Genomic DNA, 14,082 nt, shown 5'->3' with positions numbered 1-14,082 from the left:
TGTGCCTAAGTCAGCAATGTCTTAAGAGCTTCTTTGTAATTTCCAGTTTCTGCCTCCAGAAATTTCATACCTATCTCTTACTGATGACCAAATGAAAAATCAGATGCCATTTTTCTTTCTCTTACTTCAGTTAGAGCAGAGTTGTAAAAGAAAGGGACTTCAGTATTTAATCCCTGAGCAATTGCCTTGAAGACAGTAGGGAATAACAGAGTAAGACTTCTCTTTTCCAGAAGGCTGGAATAGAGTATGCATTAGTGATAATGAGATTGTGATGGAAAAAAATTAATAAGATATATGATAAGAAATTTTTAGGTAGTCTGTGACAAGTACAGATAAATTACTTATTCCTTTACCTGACATCTTAGTGGTACTTTCTAACTATTTGAGCTAACTGCATCTTGCCAACACATAACTCTTTGCTTCTCTTAAAGTGTCTTGGGGTGATGTTAGTAAAATACTAGTTAGCTCTGCAATGAAAATTATTTTCTGGTAATTTTTCTACTAAATACATCCGGCTGCAATTTTTCTTCCAGAAGAGGAATCCTTCTATTTTATAAAAATAAAATTGGTTTTATTATCTCTATAAAATTAAATTCCTAATATTTAAAAACAATAAGGTAGAATTGTAAGTTTTTTTATATCCATGATTATTAATTGTTTGAATATTTGTTAAACATTGAATTAGGCACCTTTTGAATGTTTACTTGAATTAATGTATACTCATGGGAAATTGGTTTTTCTTTGTAGGTAATTTTCTAAATTATATTGTTTGTTTATAAACTGCATTTTTTTATCAATGGTAGTTACATGGTAAGTGTCTTTCTCTTTTAGTTGCTGCCAAACAAGGTGAATCTGACCCAGAAAGGAAAGAAACGAGGCAGAAAGTGGACGACGACAGAAAACATGAGATCGAAGCTGCTATTGTGCGGATAATGAAATCCAGAAAGAAGATGCAGCACAATGTATTAGTAGCAGAGGTGAGGGTGCTTCAAGACTACGTTAACGTAGGAAAAGCAAAATAATATTAACAGTTCACATTTAGGAAATCACTATATTCAAGTTGTTTAAAATATAGTTTTAAAATTAGGAAACCAGTGTCAGGTAACATTTATCATTAAAGTGGGCAGTTACTTGATAATTAAACACATCAGTACATCCAAATATGTGCACACTTTAAGAACTAATATATTCATAATAAAAAATAATAGAAAATTGTCACACGAAGAATAAAAAATTTTCCCTACTACTTAATATTTTTGTATTAAACAAGCTACCATTATTTTTAAAAGTGTTGCCATTGGAATGGGTAAGAATGATTAGGGCTGAATAAAGTATTGGTAGAGGATAAAGAGCTAAGTGAAGATGAATGGAAGTAGAACCGACAGGACTTACTGGTCATGGGAAACGAAGGGAGTAAAGGACTCCTAGTTTTCTTGTTTGGAGGCTAAATGGAGGGAGGGAGGGGCAGCGTGCTACTATGTTCTGCATTTGCGGTATTTTGTACAAGCTGACTTTTATATCACATTGGCAGAGAAAGAAAATTATATGAGTGATTGGTCAGTCATTTCAAAACTAATGCCATGTTGCTAATTAGGTAATTCATTAGTTTTCTCAGCTATTTTCATGGCTCTGGTAGAGTGACATTGATGGCAGTGCTTCGAGAAGGAAGTAGAGCTGAAAGCACCAAGAAGGGGCCTTGTCCTTTGAGATGCTGGCTCATGGGAAGGAGCAGAGAACAATACTAGGGGACTGAGTGTTAAGTTGGGGTGTCCTGGATTTTGTTTTTCTTATGGGAAGATATTCATGTTTATGTCCTAGGAATAAAGAAGGAATACTTGAAAAAAAATGGGGGTTGAGGGACAGTTGAAAGGTGAGAGGACTGTGTAGGGAACACAGGTTGGTGGTAGACATGTTGACAAGGATAGTACTGAGTATGCCTCTCTCGAGAACCCAGGGCAGGGTGCAGGGGGTGTGCTAAACAAGGGTGGATACAAGTGTGAATAAATGTGTATGTGCACGGTGTGGGAATGTGAGGAATTGCAGACTGAAACAGGATGTGAGGTGAGGGTGCTCAGGAATTTGCTGAACTTGAACACATGAAGTTTGTGTTACCAGTGTCTACCAGAGATCGGTATAATGGCCAGTTGTGTGAAAGCAGCCACCGATAACAAAGGAGTGTGGCTGTGTTCAGTAAGGATTTACAAAATAGGCCGCAGGGCTGTTTGGCCTGTGGGCTGCATCTTGTTGTCTCCTGGTCTGCCCCAAAGGTGTAAAAATGATGACTTTACTCAGCAAGGAACCCAAGTAGTAGATTCTGAATGATGTAAATGTGAAGCAGATTTTTGTTGAAGAGTACCAAAGGAATCTGGAGTTGAGGGTACTGTTCAGAGTGTAGCTGAAAGTGATCTTGCCTGCAGTCTGGACCCCGTCAAGGAGGTAGGTCAGAAGAAATTGTTAGTAGCTTAGAAGAAAGGGTCAGAGGATGAGAGATCTCACATGGGTTGAGAACAAGTTTGTTGATACTGGAGGGATAATACCAGAAGGAAGATAGATTTTTAGCTAGAGGCAGAAGTACTGAAGTTCACATTTCAAAGAATTGCCGATCCATTGCGGCTCTGGGAAATGAACGCTCCAATAGGAGTAAAAGGAAAGCTGGCTTTTGGGTGGATGGGTATTCTGCAAGAGAGGCACGAAGGGTCAGTGGGGAAAACGATCTTTGCGGGCAGAAGGGTTTGGTTCTCATCTCTGACTCCTGGCTCTGTTTACTATAATGCATGCATATCAGTCTTACTATCTGGCTGTTTTCCTTATTTGTAAAAGACAACCCACTTTGCAGGTTTAAGAGCACTAAATAAATAAATATATATATATACAGAGTGACTGATACACAATGCAGACTTCAGCTGCTGCTGTAGTTACCATTTTATTTTTACCAGTGTCACAGTACCTAGAATCCTGACAACAGCTGGAGAAAAGAATGACAACAGTAGCATTTACCAGGACCAGGAAGCACCATTAATTCATTTAGCATATGCAATGCCTTTACTTTCTCAGGGGCCCAGTGGTCATAAATGGGAGAGCTAGGATTTGAATCTAGATACTCTGGGGTCCAGAGTCTGTGCTCTTAAATACATCATGGTTCCTAAATTCTGTGAGTTGGGAGAGTAACAGAGAGGTTAGTATATTTAGACCATCAGAATGGTTAAACCATAATGTGCTATGCGTTCATATAGTCCCACTAATTCAGCTGCTAACCCACTCAGCATTCATATTCTCATGTGAAGGAGGCATGTTCTAACCCATATATTACATTTTCAAATAAGCCTTCTTAAAGTTAAATTTTTGAGTTTGGTAATCTGATTAGTAGAATTTGATCTGAATCTTAAAATGACACATCACTTCTTTTCAAAGATAAGAATTTTTGTGTGTTTATATGGAGATGTTAATACATTTTAAAAATTTTCTGGTAGGAATTAGTTATTTTTTACTTTCTCTTTTAGGTAACTCAGCAATTGAAGGCTCGATTCTTACCAAGTCCAGTTGTTATTAAGAAACGTATTGAAGGACTTATTGAGAGAGAATATTTGGCACGAACACCTGAGGATCGCAAAGTATACACATATGTAGCATAAAATGCGTTCAGAAATTTGATTTATTCTTGGACTGTACTCTTCCGCATGGACTGAGAAGTTCTTTTAAATCATTAAATATTAAGACGACCATCTCTTCTATTAAATTACAGTACATGTTCTAGACCATTCAGATCAAGCCTTTACTCCCTTTGAGAGTTTTCAGCATCAGTTGATTGAGCTTCAGGCTTTACAACGTTTATCCCTGTAGAGGTCATCTTTACAGTTCCTCGGGAAAGTGTGAATGTGCCGCGTTTCGTTTTCAATACTGTATGAAAACAGGAAAAAATAAAACAAAAATTTAGAAAATACAGCTCATTAAAATAAAATTGTTGGATTTCATTTCCCCAGGTCTTCAGTGTTGATGTAAATGTGTTTTTGTAGTGTTGCTTAGCACTTTGCGCATTGTATAAGTTGGGTAACAAAAATGGTAAAAGAAATGACACAGTTCCCAGTTAATCTTGCTCTGCTTAAGACACTTCTTTAGCTAGTCTTGTTTAATTTAAAGGTTTGATAAATATACACAGACCCAAGCATACATTTGATGAGCATGCTTTATTCTACCATATGCACTTACTAATCTTCTAGCCTTATGACCAGGAACCTTTATTTTGGGCTCTATACACTCCCTGATTTGGTTTTCCCCTGTTGTATTTTGAGATTCCCAAATTAAGTCCTCTAATGATTGGGTTTTGTTTTACGTTATCTCTAGAGAGAGAAAATATTTTAGTATGTATAAATTGTATAATAATTTTTTGCTGTTGTACTCACTGCTAATAGTGGATTGTATAAGGCAGTGTTTTTATTTCATTTATTATCGACAAAAATAAATGATTTAGTATGCACACACCCACTAATTCAAGTATGTCAGAGCACAAAGTTAGCAGCTGGTTGTATTGAATTCAGACCCTTGAAAAGCACATACAGCCGGTACTTTGTTTATAAATATCTTAGGTTGCCCCTCTCTTAAATATATATTTTGGTGAAGCTGGGGTGCACTGTTAATTTTCTGTTTAAAATGCATTCTAAAGATGCAATAAATATGATTACCTTGATATTTTTTAACGAGATCTTCAGTTCTTGCAGCTGTGTTTTGGGAAGTGATTAAGCAATATTTTTCAAACCTGATGATTCTTGGGTATTTAGCTATTGTCCTCCAAAGAGTCATCGTTTCATGTTTTCAAAAATGTACTTTGTGCTGAAGATTCATGTCAGTTATCCTGTGCTTCCAACTTTCACCAATGTTTTTTACATGATTGATCCACCAAGGATTATAGTTTGCTTTAACTTCAGAGTATTTTTATCTTCAATTTTATTTAATTTTGTTTCATTTTGTTTTCATAAGACAGTGTTTCAGCCGTGTAATTGGGGCAAACCACTATAGGTTGATGTTGGATAGAAAAGTGAAATGTTACTAATGAGTTGAAATAACCAACTCTTGGTTGACTATCAGTACTGTTGATACATATATTAGAATGTATGTCTCAGAAGATGGTTTCTGTTTAAATTTATGGTCAAGTTACAACAACTGAATTCTAAAATGGATTAAAAACTCCACGTAAATATTTTTCCCCATGCGTCTCTTTGGGTTATAATTTTCCTTTTAAACTTGGCAAATATTCTCTTACTGCATTTAATTTTGTCTCCATTTGTACTGTAGAATTATAAGCCTTATGCTCTTAATCTCTACATTTTCCACCTTTACATGATGCAGTTAAGATGCAGATGAAAACTATCATGAACATTATTCTCAGGATACTTTTACCATACTTGAGCACTAGTAGGGCAGGTGTAGAATGGTGAGCCGAAGGGTTCCACTCTTGTGATTTTCATAATTGGATTTCTGTAATGGGAGGGGGTTTGTCTATAGGAAGATACTGGTAGTTTAGGTAGCACAGTTGTTTTGTTGCTTTCAGTCCCCAATTAAATAATTACGACACCTTGGGAAATAGAACAATTCAGATTGTTGAGTTAATAAATATGAAAGGTATAAAAACCTCATATGAAATTTCAGTAAACGCAAATTTAAGTGCTACTTTAAACCACTAAAAATCAGTAAAGTTAAATTTATATTTTGTCTCAAGTATGGTTGTACAAATCAGATGTAGATCTAGAGCTTTGAGATGCTAGTTTGGGAGTACAGGTTCATGTTTATGCTTCTAAATGCTGATAAGTACATTGAAACACATTTCTGAACTCCAGTTGGGTTGAATGGCCAGAGAATGATAACTGCAGTGAAAAACAAAAATGGGTCACCTAACACAGTTACATGTTTTGACTCTTAATTATTATTTTAGCTCATAAAGCTCATAATGGTACGTGTTGACATTGCTTTCTTTTCAGCAAGTGGTCATTCATGCTGTTTTTCTCAGTTCTTTAATGTCTTAATTTCAAAGAATAATACATCCTAATCATTTAATCCTGTTGATGTGAATAAATTTTGATGACTTACTTGAAGAATTTCGAGGGTGGATACATAGTTTTCTAACTGCAAAAATGATGTAATCTTTGTTCACTTGTTAAGTTGTAATTCTCTGCTATCATTTTCAAATCCAGGACAGTGTTTATTTTGAATTGTTATATAGTTATATTATTTAAAGATTGAAAATTCATTGCAATTAGGGAACACAGCCTCACAAAATAAAATGTGGTTGTGAATACAAGGATTCTTTATGTCAGTGAATTTTAAAAGGGGATGGGGGAAGGGACACATGTCTCTCCAAAGGATGTATTAGAATCACCTGTTGTAGCATTGTATACCTAGACATGTACAGCTCCCAAATCCCCAGGATGCTGATAGACCTTCTCCATAAGAATCCTTGTCCTAGTAAAGCACTGTTGATATTCCATTCCCCCAGTGTGTATGTTAGGTATCAATAAAGGCCTAGGAGACAACCAGTGAGTGAGCTCAAGATTATGCCTGCATCCCCGGAAAACTAGTACATTGGCATCATCTGGGGTTTCTAAATATTATTTAGTTCCTCAATTTGGAAAATAATTTCAAAATGCTAAATCCAGATGATGCTATTTTTGTTACATTTTTAGATACTTATTTTGAATAGCTGACTAGTATACAGGTTTTATTTTTGCCTATCTACTGTAACTTGAGACTCAATTTTTATAGCCTAATTTTATATAAGCTATCTGACTTTTATTGCTATTAGTTTGTCTCCACTTGGGGAGGAAAACTGTTAGATAACGAAAATTGAAGATCTTATATTTTACTATATGGTGCATATAGTCAGGAGGTATTTTGTATTCCATGGATATGAACGTTAAAACATTTCAGGTTAGCAAAATTACTATGAATTATTTCTGTTCCCCCAAAGCAGGGATAAATAAGTGTTAAGCAAACAGTTAATAACAACATTTACATCCTTATTACCACGTGCCAGACACTGTTCTGTTTCATGTGCATTAATGAGTCATCACATGAGCTTTGTAAGATGGAAATTGTCTACTATGTCGATGTTGCCTAAGGGTACTGATAGGAAATGGCACAGCCAAGCCGGTTGGGCCTGGGTTTGATACTCTGTTCTAACTCCTGAGATGGTGACACTTGATGTATTTTTCTGTTTATAAATTCATTATTTTACTCCATACCTCATTCACAGGAAGGAAAGTTAGAGGATATGACAAAATCACTCTTACTTAACAAACTAAACTTAGTATACCACGCATCTTGGTATGGAACTTAAGATACTTCATCTTACTGGTCATCAGTTTTGGGTAGGAAGGGAAACGGAAGGCAATCCCTGCTATTCTGGAAGCTTAGTGCAAGTTTTACATACTCTAGTGGGTTGCATGGATAGATGCTTAAGTTGAACTTAAATTCAAATCTTAAATTCTAAAAGACATTTTCTTGCTTAAATGGAGCTTAAATTCAAATCTTGAATTCTAAAAGACATTTTTTCCTTTGCATGCCTTGTACCAAATCCATTATCTAGCTAGAAGTTTGAGGAGGCGTAATAGTGACAGTGAATTTAACAGGGAACAGTGCAGAGATGGAGCATGAAGCCCTCAGGAGAACCTGAATAGCTGGAAAGTCTTGAAAAGTCCTTGATGAATTTTAGAGATAGCAAATTTGCAATGGTGTCACTTAAGTGTCTGATCCTCATATTAGGGCCTAAATTGACCCTCCAATGAATGAATCAAGCAGACATGGCCCTGTAATTTTATGGGAAGAGCTCAAAACAATCTTGCATATTTTTTAGTAACAAATTGTTAAATTTGAATAGTTGGATAAAAGTACAGTTCAAATAACACAAAACTATATTAAATTCTTGCAGTATGGGAAAATTAAAATTTGAAGTCTCATAATTCTTTTCTGCAGTTGTACTTCTTCAGTGCCTCAGCACAATGCCTGGCATGTGGTGGGGTAGGCGCTCTGGAAGTATCAGATGAATTCACTTCATGATCACCAAGTGTCTTAGCAGGAAGTTTTAAAGGATTCAGCTTCAGAAGTTAAGATGTGTACTGCATTATTGGAGGTATGACAAATAATATGGTGTAAGAGTTATTTTTTTACTTTCATAAATGGAAATAATTTGGACTGGTTTGCAACTAGGTAAAAAGTGGAAAATGTAGACTGACCACTCGGTTGTTCAGATGATATTTAATGCTGATTTTAAAGCCCTCTTGACTCTCACAACATCCTATGAAAAAACTCAGACTGAATGATACAAAAACTTATTCAAGAGCCTATGAATAGTTACTAGGGTGTGGGGATTTGGGCCTAAATCTGTCTGATTCCAAACCCTATGCTTGTAATGAGTGTTAACGTGTCCCCAGTGACTGATTTTGGTAAAGTGTGGACAGAATTTTATAAATTGAATTTGAATCTGAGGGTAGATTTTTTGTGTGTATTTTGGTGGAGGTTTCTGTAGATTTATTAGAAAGTATTCCTTGGAGAATTTAATACTGTAAAACTTACAGATTGTGCACAAGAGAAAAATTGGTAATACTAGCTGTGTATATTGGTATATATGGTATATTCAAATTATATAACTGATGTCTAATATCAGTATCTGTAGAATTCATCCTAAATTTTATTTCCCATATTGATACTGTACTCTATCAAAAATAACCACTAGTCAGTCCAGTTTTTAAATGGAATGGGTTTGTAGGCCAAAAGAGACAGAAAACTTAGCAGAAGGGCATGGAATCCAGCTAAATGAAGAAGGAAAAGGGAGTGGAATGGCCTTCAAAGTTAAGAAAATGTAGGCACACTATGTTCACACATGCTTTCATGTTTGTCTGCAAACCCATTTTGCAGTACTTCTATGTATTCTTAATGCTTTTTTTTAATAAATTGGTATTATCCAAATTTGTAATAAGGCATCCATATTCACTGAACTGACTTGGGCTAATTAAAAAATAATGTAACCCATTCTCAAAGAACTGGAGGGTTGTAGTCATTAAGGTTATACAAGCATACTACAGAATTTTAAAAAAACTATTCCCAAAGCGGATCAGCAAGTGGCACTGGTATTTTAAAACCTAATTGCACACCAGGGTTTTCTAGGGAAGCTTTAAAACAAAACTAATACCTCTTGTAGATTTTGACTTAGTAGGTCTGAGGTGCTTCTTTTGTTCAGCTAAATTTGGGAACCATTGCTTTTGATGGTAGTCATTAAAGCATATAAATTCCTGATTTGACTAAGAGAACGTTCATTCGATATGCAAGTTGTGAGGTTTTCTTTAGCCCCTTACATGTATTTACTACACCTCAGCTGGTTAAACAATATGTTGATCAAGAATTTTGATTCCAGTGTGGGCCAGTTAGTACTAATCAGATAACAGTATTAATCACAGCCCACCAGTTGTCATTAGTGGGTTCTCTTAAGTGGGGGGGTGGGGGGAGGATGAATCAGTAATCATGCCCTCATAGTCAAAGAGTAACCTCTGGTCTTAAGTTATAATCAGGCATTCCCATGGAGAGCAATTGAATCCAGAAACCCAAGTATTCAAAGTTCAGTTACTTTTATGCCACTAGTCTAAGAACCACTGGTTGTAAAGCAGTTTAATGAGATCTGGGTAACAAAAATTGGTATGTTTTTGCTGCCAACTTTGTGAGATCATAAAGTATAAGCCATAGTCTCCACTATTATCGTGTGATCCAAATGGTGTGAAGTCTTTCAGTGAAATTCAGGCTTTTGTTTGACAGTCATCCACTTAATCTGACATGAGGGGACTCCCTTCAGAACATGATACTCCCAATTCCCTAGTAGCCAAATCTGACTTTTGGATTATTTCTCAGTAATGAGCTTTATAGAAACATCTATATTCTCTTATTGTACCAGTAATTTAGCAAAATACATGTTTTTAATTGTTTTTTCTCGTTCTTGAAAAAGTTGAGACTCCTAAAAATCATTCCATCAGTTTGGTGTGTAGAGTAAGTAAGTGTGTAAGGAGATCCACAAGCTCATCCCCAGGCAAACCTCATTCTCAAGGTTGGTAAAAGAGGGAGGGCCCCCTTCTAGCTTGTACTGTGGTCCCTGAAGGTGCACTTTGGAGATTGCTCGCTATTGCTGTTGTGCTTAGGACCCTGACCCCAATTACTGCTGTTTCAACCCAAGTGCTGGATACACAGCCGATCAATGTTCACTTGTCCTTATGACTTTTACTTCTCCGTTGGCCTCAACTACGAATTCAGTGGTAGATCTGGATGACAAACAGCATTACTGCTCCCAAGGGAGATTTTCCCTCTGTAGCTTCTCTCAGAAGATTTGGAGCTTGAATTTACCAAAGGACTAGCTGGTGACATGCTCTCACTGTAACAGCTCTTACTTACCTGCCTGTTACTTAGTTCTCAAAAGCTAACTTCATTCCAACCCACTAATAACAACAGCATAGCCCCTTCTATATAGTTAGTAGATCTGCATATTAACCCAAGCTGTTGCATTAGCCTTATTAAATGCATCGTGCTCTAATCAACTGAATTTATGGTCTAGAAACTTGGATTTATAAACTAAACTCGTTCATACTATTCTTCCCTCTCTTTTGAGCTAGTTTAACTTCTTGAAATATAATGTTTATCTAAATTACTTCCTGCAGCCCTTCCTTAAAAGGCCCATTTTTCCTACTTCCTTTTTTGTAATGAATATGACCAAAAAGTGAGTTTACTAAAACAGTTACAATCCAATCACGTTGTAGAAATCCAGTTTGTGCAAATGGTCTGCACATGTTTGCGTATGGATATGGGTGTATGTGTGCACATGGGTGTACACAGTTGTGTGTGCATGGTGAGTGACATCAGATCTTTGGAGTAGTATGTAGCTGATATGTGGATTGATCATTTCTGTTCTAAATTACTAGGTATATAGTTTATCAAGTGGGAAACCAGTTAATAAAATAATAAAATCAGTTAAACTTACTCTATTTATTTCACTACCTTTGCTAAGAAACTGTATTATTAAATACTAACAAAATTCTATGTTAGGCAAAAAATGTACAGGTACATGCGAGCCTACATAGATGGAACTCTTTAGGAAATTTGTTGACTAAGAAATAAAGTTGTATTTATAAGTTAATTCCCCATGGTTAAGTGTGTCATTGTCAGATATAACAATGTAAATAACTCCCCTCTTTTGTAAAAACAACAACCACCAAAAAAAAAAAAAAAAAAAAACCACTAGAAACAGATCAACATAAAGATGTCTACATATATACAGAAATGTGATATTTAGTGTAACCAGAGATTTACATAATTTATATTCTTTTTATAATTTCAGATGTCAGCTTTCTGCAACTGCTACACGTCTACAGCTTTTTGAAAAGAGGTGGGTGCATACATAACCTGATCTGTCTCTAACAACTCTCGGTCCGTGGGCATCAACTGCACTAGTTCAAGTTCTGTACCTTTGGGTTGTCTGGCTTCCCTCCCAGTCTGGTTGTGAGTTGCCTCCTTTTTTAGGGTACCCACCTCTGACAGCCCCCTTGCTTCCCACCTCTGACAGCCTCCTTGCTTCCCCTGTACTAGAGAAGAAGCAAAAGAACTACAGAGCATAGTTGCTGTCTAGGAGTGAATGAGGCTAAAACGAGGCAGGGAGGAGGAGAGGGCCTGGCTTTGTGAGAGTTTGCCTAGATGTTGGAAGGAAAGTGCGGTTTGGGTTCTGAAGTGTAGGGGAAATGTAGCCTCCAGAATAATGGCATGTAATGGTGTAGTGTGAAATTGCCATCTATCCTGAGTTCCAATTCTTCAAATTTCCGTCATTCCAGGTTTACTAAGAAAACTTCTTTAGAAAGGAGTGAAGACATTGAGAAGGGACCATGGAGGGTAGGGTGACAAGACTAAATCCCACAAAGAATTCTGATTCGTTCTTTAATTTACTCAAGACAGAGTGTGGCGCAAGCAATTTGTGAAATACACAGGTTCTTTTTAGAAGTTACAGGAATTAGTAGTGGGATGTCCCATTCATCCCAGGTGGAATTGGGATGTCGTTACTAAATGAAGATTCCCCATGTGCTATGTAGTGTTTCATGCATAACCTCCTCCATTTAAAGAATGTAAATGTCATGAAATGTGTTTAGACTATATTGAATGACATTTTTTTCATAGAATTCATTTGTGTAAGCATTTATTATGTATTTTTAAATATTTAGCCATATTTACTATGTATTTTCATATGTATTTATCTATAATCTTCTATGTACCTGATAGAGTTTTAGGCACTGGAGACTCAACAGTGAACAAAACAGACAAAAGGCTTTGCCCTAAAGAGGAGTACACTGGGGAGAATTGTCAATTATGCTAAATTATATAGTGTGCAGAATGTGAGAAAAAGTAAAGTAGCTCAAGGAAATGAGGAGTGCCATGGTGGAGAGGAGGTCACATTATAATTCTAAATAGGATGATGAAGGCAGGCCGCCTGTAGAAGGTTGTATCTGAGCTAGATACACCCTGAAGGAAGTGAAGGAGCAAGCAAGCCATGCCACTGTCAGGGAAGAAAGTTCCAGTCAGAGAAATAGGACAGTTCAAAGACCTGCCTAGAATGTTCGAGCAACAGGATATCAGGAGGCTGATATCACTGGTGCAGAGTGGAGAGGGAGAGAGAAGTAGGAAATTTGGGGGGTACAAGGGGGCAGGCCTTTAAAGACTGGCTGTTACTGGAAGGAATTGGAGAACTGTTGCAGGGGCATCAGCACGGCCGTGACACAAATCTCACTCAGGCTTTAGAAAAAGATGGCTCTACTCGCTGTTTTATAGCTATTGCAACAGTCGCAAGGTGAAGACAATGAGAGCTTGGACCCAGGTGATGGGCATGGCTGTGCTGTGCTGACAAGTAATTAGATCCATAGAACCTGAGGGATAAGATGTGGGCTCTGAGAGAAAGAGCTGTCACCAGAGCACTGGGTCTGAGGAACTGATGAAATAGCATTGCCATTCCCTAGTTGGGGGTAAAGGTGAGTGGGGTAGTTTTCCTTTCCCATTCCCCTCACTTCCTACTATATTTGGGGGCAGGGGGAGATAGTCATTTTTAGGGTAGTTTTAGGTTCATAGGCACACTGGTCATTTCGTTTTGAGAAAGGGGTGAGCTGTGGTCAGTTTAGAGCCTTTTAAGTTTCAGTTCCTGGTAGACAACCAAGTGTGACATCAGCTAGGAGCTGGATCTGCACATCGGGGGTTTAGGGCAGGAGGGTGGGCTGGAAATACAAATTCCAGAGTTGTCAATATGTAGATGGTATTTATAGCCGTCAAACTGGAGGAACTCACCAAGGATGTGGTCGGTTATCGGCACACCTTTCCATCTGTGCCAGTGGATCTGAGTCCTTTAATGGTTTTCCTTTGCCAGGTGACACAGTGTTAAGTTTTGTCAGTAGAAGGTACTAGTGAGGCATCACAAGAGGAATGGTTTCGTGTCCTGGGCCTGATGTTCACCCACCAGGTTTTGAGAGGGCACTTTTTTTTTCATCCAGTGCCCCACTTGCATGTTTTTCCCACCCCTTGGTATCCCAGGGTCTAGCTCTTCCCAGCATTTGGCCACCCCACCCTTGCCCCAGTGCTCTCTTAAGCCCTTGACCCAGTCATGGCAATTTGGCTGCAACCCCCAAGCAGTGTGGGCCTATACCACAGCACAGACCACTGCTCCCTCACTTCTCCCCTCAGCCCCCCTCCCCCCGCATACATGCGGGGAGGCAAGACTACCCTCCCATACAGCAGTCCAGGCATCTGGGCTGAGTCTGGCACAGAGGGGTACAAGATCCCAGCAGAGCCAAGCCTTTCGAACTCCTGGTTGCAGCAGTACCTTGCAGTAGTGCCTCATTCGCCTCTGCACACCCAATCTCCTATGTTCTACCGATCCCCTGTTAGCCCATCATCAGCCTCAGCTCATACCCACCTGGGGATTTGTTTCCCATGGCCTTCCCGACAGACACCCAACGCCCAATGCACACATGCCTGTCAGCCTCGGCTCACCTGCCTCCCAGAGGCTTGTTCCTACTTGCGCAGTGA

The 14,082-nt window shown here is 37.9% G+C and overlaps 1 protein-coding gene across 3 annotated transcripts in view; it reads left to right on the top strand.

The window, feature by feature from the left end:
* CUL3 (cullin 3) overlaps positions 1 to 6,292 on the top strand; it is a 94,846-nt gene extending 88,554 nt beyond the window's left edge. For all 3 annotated transcript variants that reach the window (XM_032857346.1, XM_032857347.1, XM_032857348.1), the window contains 2 exons: positions 832 to 977; positions 3,501 to 6,292. In XM_032857346.1, coding sequence (XP_032713237.1) covers positions 832 to 977; positions 3,501 to 3,632 — 278 coding nt within the window. In that variant the 3' untranslated portion in view covers positions 3,633 to 6,292. The remainder of the gene's footprint in view (positions 1 to 831; positions 978 to 3,500) is intronic.
* The last annotated feature ends 7,790 nt before the right edge of the window (positions 6,293 to 14,082 follow it).

The sequence above is a fragment of the Lontra canadensis genome, unplaced genomic scaffold (genome assembly GCF_010015895.1).
Source record: "Lontra canadensis isolate GAN:19392208 unplaced genomic scaffold, GSC_riverotter_1.0 scaffold13, whole genome shotgun sequence".
NCBI classification, from domain to species: domain Eukaryota; kingdom Metazoa; phylum Chordata; class Mammalia; order Carnivora; family Mustelidae; genus Lontra; species Lontra canadensis.
Note: the sequence above shows the minus strand (reverse complement) of the source record. Positions and strands in the feature narration are given on the sequence as shown.